Genomic DNA, 5,258 nt, shown 5'->3' with positions numbered 1-5,258 from the left:
TGAGGAGTTACCCACTGGGAAGATCACACCATTTGCTCATTCACTGCCAAGAACCTTCCAAAAAACAAATTTTCCCTGGTTTTGTGTTATCACCAAAAATTAACCTCACAGCATGGTTCACAATCATGTTTTTGAAAGTGTTGTGAAAATGACATGCACCATTATAAATCAATGGATGAAAATCAATGGGGACTCTGAGGCAGAGGCATATTTGTATATTTCTTCCATAGCTGAGTACTTGCTGGGAGGAAGTGCCAAACATCTCTCTCAGTGTTTGTGGTTTTAGATGCTCTCACCAGCAGTAGAGAGCTTTCCTCCAAGTGTGTGCATACCAGCAAAACAGAGGAATAAACGTTTGTTAAGTGAATAAAAAAATAACACATTAAGGAATGTAAAATAGAACTTTCCAGTAGGTTTTAGAAGTAAAGATTTTGGAGAAAGAGAAGGCATTAAGTTTTATTTTGGAGATATCTTAAAAGAGACAACACCTGATGTCAGTTACAGCAATCCTTGACAGTTTTCAAATGTGGATATAGAATCTTGGAGACAAAACACTTGCAGAACAATCTACAGTAGGATGTGGGAAGAATGATCTTATAAAAACAATACAATAGGTAGATTTTTCTTTAGAGTTGAAGATAGCAGGAAGGTGGGATTTTTTTTTTTTTTTAATCTCTGCAACTGTGGATTTACAATCCCAAAAGATAAGTGCAAACTTGAGGAAAATATTGGTCCCTAAAGAATTAAAGACATAATGTGGCCAAGGTTAATTCCCTATTTACACACTGAATCTGTTCCCTGGGGAAGAGACTGAGCAAACTTCTCACTGTTTATACATAAATGCTTTGCATCATTAAACTCATATTAAGTCTTTTGAGCTTGTCAGGCAACAAATGTGATAATATAAAGAGGGCTTTTGTTTTCTACTGTTTGAAATCACTCAAAGTTAAAATCAGAAATTATGATCTGTAGCTCAGAACGATTTCCAGGGCATATTGGAAATTGTCTGATATGCATCAAAGGAAATGAAATCACTGAGTTGAAAATTGCCTTTCAAGGACCACAGGGGTAAATAAGACCAGTCATGAAGCTCAGCAATTTTCTGGCCTAAGGATGGTGAGTTCCTGAATTCTTCTCATATTATGTCCTCTATAATTTAAGATTGAAGTCTAGGGATTAAGACATATGGTTTTCTCTGACATATTGTTGTCCTGCCACTCTGGTGAATTAGGCAAAAGAATCTATTTTTGAGGTATAACAAAGAATGCTCAGAGCCAATAAGTGCCTCAGTCTTCCTCTGTCTCAGGGTGTAAATTCCCTGTCCTTGGAGGAACTCACTCTTGTAGATACATGGCTTTTACTCTGTGACTTGCAGTAACTGCTGAAACTCTACTTGGATCTGGTCCCTTAGTTTTGATCTGGAAACAGTGTTCATGGTTCCCACCCCAGCAGGGTCCAATTCCAGTAAGAGGCAAGCTCCAGACTGCTAGGTCCTCTGCTTCCAGTTTTACTGATGGAGGGAGGGCTCAGGTCAATGAGCAAATGATACGTGAGAGGAAGTTCTGACCTAGTTGATCTCCATCTCCCTTGTTTTTCCAGCTTTCATGGCAACAGTGTTTTCCACTCTGTAGGCTATGTTGGCAGTCCTCTTGGTTGTATTTAGTTATGATTTTATGAAGAAGTCAGTGTGGTTCAATATCATGGTAGTGGTAAAGGCAGATTCTCTGGGTTGATGTTGGGCTAGTCTGAGACATTCCCACTGTAGAGCCCACTTCTGTGGGAGGAGATATTGTGGGAAGATCTGGAATACCCTCTACAGCAACCCTTTCCTTTGTGCCCACAGGTCCCTCAGACTAATATGGCTACCAGAAATAGTTCTTTCATGTCTGAATTCATTCTGATGGGACTAACAGACCACCCAGATCTCCAGCTTCCACTGTTTTTCCTGTTTGGAGCAGTGTATATGGTCACCGTGTTGGGAAATTCAGGCTTGATAACTTTAATTGGGCTGAATTCCCACCTTCACAACCCCATGTACTTTTTCCTCTTTAACTTGTCCTTCATAGACCTCTGTTATTCTTCTGTTATTACACCCAAAATGCTGATGACCTTCATATCAAGGAAGAATATTATCAGCTATAGTTCATGCATAGTCCAGCTCTACTTTTTCTGTTTTTTTGGTGTTTCTGAGTGCTATGTGCTGACATTAATGGCCTATGATCGATATATGGCCATCTGTAATCCACTCTTGTATAACATTGCCATGTCCCCTAAAGTGTGTGTCAACCTTATGTTTGGTTCATACTTTATGGCACTTTCTATTGCTATGACACATACCGGAAACATGCTAAGACTGACTTTCTGTGATGCCCACACCATCAACCATTATTTCTGTGACATCCTCCCTGTGCTGCAGCTCTCCTGCACGAGCACCTATGTCAATGAGCTGGTGTTGTTCATTGTGGGGGGCATCAACATCATCATGACCTGTCTCACCATCTTCATCTCTTATGGTTTCATTCTCTCCAGCATCCTCAGCATGAGTTCCACTGAGGGCAGATCCAAAGCCTTCAGCACATGCAGTTCCCACATAATGGCTATTTCTCTGTTCTTTGGATCCTGTGCATTTATGTATCTCCAACCATCTTCAGCCAGGACTATGAATGAGGGAAAAATCTCTTCTGTGTTTTACACCATTGTGGTGCCCATGATGAACCCCTTAATCTATAGCTTGAGGAATAAAGATGTAATACTTGCCATGAGAAAAAACCTGAAAAGAATAATATTTTAATCAGAATCTATTTCTCTTTTTCCATATAGTTTCAGGACACAGAGATGCTGGCTATATAATTACAACTCTTTTTGGTGGCAGCCTTCCTATCCTATTTCTTTTTAACCATTGCAAAGGAAATTTATTTCCACTTTTATGAATAGGCCTTCCTCCTTTCCTCAATATTTACACACAATTATTCTTCTCACCATTTTTCCTGTTTAAGCATAACTTTAAGGAAGGAATTTATTACCTGTGTTATTTGCCCTGTCCTGTTGCACTTTCTATTTTCTCCTTGAAAAATGTGAATGATTCTGCAAATTATCAAATAAACTATCTCTAGGGTAACACTCTGTCATTGGAGGGTAGGAATGGGATATTTAAATGTCACTTGTAACGTGACTTTGGAAGCATGAATCAAACGTTGTTTCTCTGTTCCTTCGTTCCTTTCTTTCCTTCATGAGCCAAAGTTTGTCTCCTTCACATGCCAGTGTTCCACTGAGATAGAAGGTTCCATAGACTTCAACTATATCCCATTTAGGAGGTATAAATGTTATGAACTAATCTTCTACTGCCTAGAGTTTTTTTATTTATCTTGAACACCCAAACACGTACATAATAGATGGTTAATATATGAGAGGAAACTGGAGCCCAGGGTGTTAATGAGTTAAGTCTCACAGCTTCTCAATGAAAAACATGGATTTAGTCTCCCCATTTTAGGTTTATTGCTCTTTTTAGTATATTTTGCTTCCACTTTATTTTATTACTTTTATTGCAATACATATGACAAATAGGAAATCATTTAAAAATTTTTAAGTTATGCTCTGAATTTCTCTCAAGGTGGATATTGGTTTTTTGATTGTTTCTTTAGGGAAACACTTTGGTCTATTTTTACTGGCAAAGAGAAGGCCTGTTTTGCTATTATAGTTGCATGATGATTAGATTAAATGGACAGCTGCCTTTCTGTAAAATAAAATATACAAAATAATTTGGAATGTGTTCATGTGTTTGTGGTTCAAAAACACATGGTAGGGGAAAGAAAGGAGACCAGTGGCATATCATTAAGGGAGGCCAACAGAGACATATGGTCAGTAATAAGAGGCCCCTCATTGGGGAAAAGCAAATGAGGGTTTACAGACCGCATTTCCATGTGAGTTTGTATCCTGCACTGTTGAATTCTGTATTTATCTTTACTGTCCATTGAGCTTGCTAAAACTAAAGTGTACAGTAACCATGCATTAGTAGTCTTTGGGGGAATATGGATGATATGGTGTGTCCACATATTTGAGGAATTGGCTACAGAGAGGACAGTGTCTTCCAGAGATAAAATGTAAAACAGTGAATGTTAAGTGAAACCCAGAAGTTTAGAAAGGAAATACCGGGGAAATTAAATCCTCTACCCACCATTATGCTCTCTGTGTTCTGGAAGTCCCTTGAAATATTATGCATATCACAGGATTTCATTGGTAGGATGAGAGCTTAAATTATTTGCTTAAACATAGATTGAAACCGGAGTGCTGGATGACCTGGTCTAGGATTCAGTCATACCTGTTTATGTTGACTTCCATATCTACCCCCGTAGGGATTTTAAAGTATAAAAACCTTAAATTGCAGCTGTGTGAGCATTATAATTTGAGTAGAACATCTGGTGAATAAATACAGTTGTGACAGTATCTTTTCCAGAATAGGATGTTGGATTATTTTTCTTCTGAAGTGTTCTGGTAAGAGACGGTTGTGTACCCCAGGAAAGACTGTGTTTTTTGATGCAGTCTTGTGGAGACAGACTTATTATGGGTGGGATCTTTTGATTAGATTATTTCCATGGAGATGTAGCCCCACCCATTCAGAGTGGATCTTGATTAGTTTACTGGAGTCCTTTAAGAGAGCTCACATAGAGAAGGAGTTCAGAGAAGCTGAAAGAGACATTTTGGAGAGAAGCTAAAATATGTAATCCAGAGTTTTCCCCTGGAAGAAGCTAAGAGCCAACACAGACCTAGATGCTGGGAAATTAAGACAGAAAGACGTTTGGAGATGCTAAGCTAAGAGGTGAAGCCCAGAGTTGCCCTGCAGAAGCTAAGAGAGGAGAACCCCCAGATGCTTAGAGTGAAGTGCCCTGGGAGAACAAGCAAGGATTTACAGGAGCTGAGAGAAGCTAAGAGAGGTGCCTCAAGACATTTTGGAGAAAGCCATTTTAAAACCTGAACCTGGGAGCAATGGATCAGCAGACGCCAGCCACATGCCTTCCCAGCTGACAGAGGTATTCCGGATGCTATCTGCCTTTCTTCAGTGAAGGTATCTTCTTGTTGATGCCTCAGTTTGGACACTTTTTGGCCTTAGAACTGTAAGTTTGTAACCTAATAAATCCCCTTCATAAAAGCCAATCCATTTCTGGTATTTTGCGTAATGGCAGCATTAGCAAACCAGAACATGAAGAAACCAGCAAAAAGGTGGCTACTCTAAAAATCTTTAATCTAGTGTATCAAGTAAC

The 5,258-nt window shown here is 39.1% G+C and overlaps 1 protein-coding gene across 1 annotated transcript; it reads left to right on the top strand.

The window, feature by feature from the left end:
• Positions 1-1,858: 1,858 nt before the first annotated feature.
• On the top strand, positions 1,859-2,791 carry LOC119536408 (olfactory receptor 145-like). The gene has a single exon (XM_037839181.1). It carries the CDS (start codon positions 1,859-1,861, stop codon positions 2,789-2,791), a length of 933 nt encoding a protein of 310 aa, XP_037695109.1.
• Positions 2,792-5,258: the final 2,467 nt, after the last annotated feature.

The sequence above is a fragment of the Choloepus didactylus genome, chromosome 6 (genome assembly GCF_015220235.1).
Source record: "Choloepus didactylus isolate mChoDid1 chromosome 6, mChoDid1.pri, whole genome shotgun sequence".
NCBI classification, from domain to species: domain Eukaryota; kingdom Metazoa; phylum Chordata; class Mammalia; order Pilosa; family Megalonychidae; genus Choloepus; species Choloepus didactylus.
Note: the sequence above shows the minus strand (reverse complement) of the source record. Positions and strands in the feature narration are given on the sequence as shown.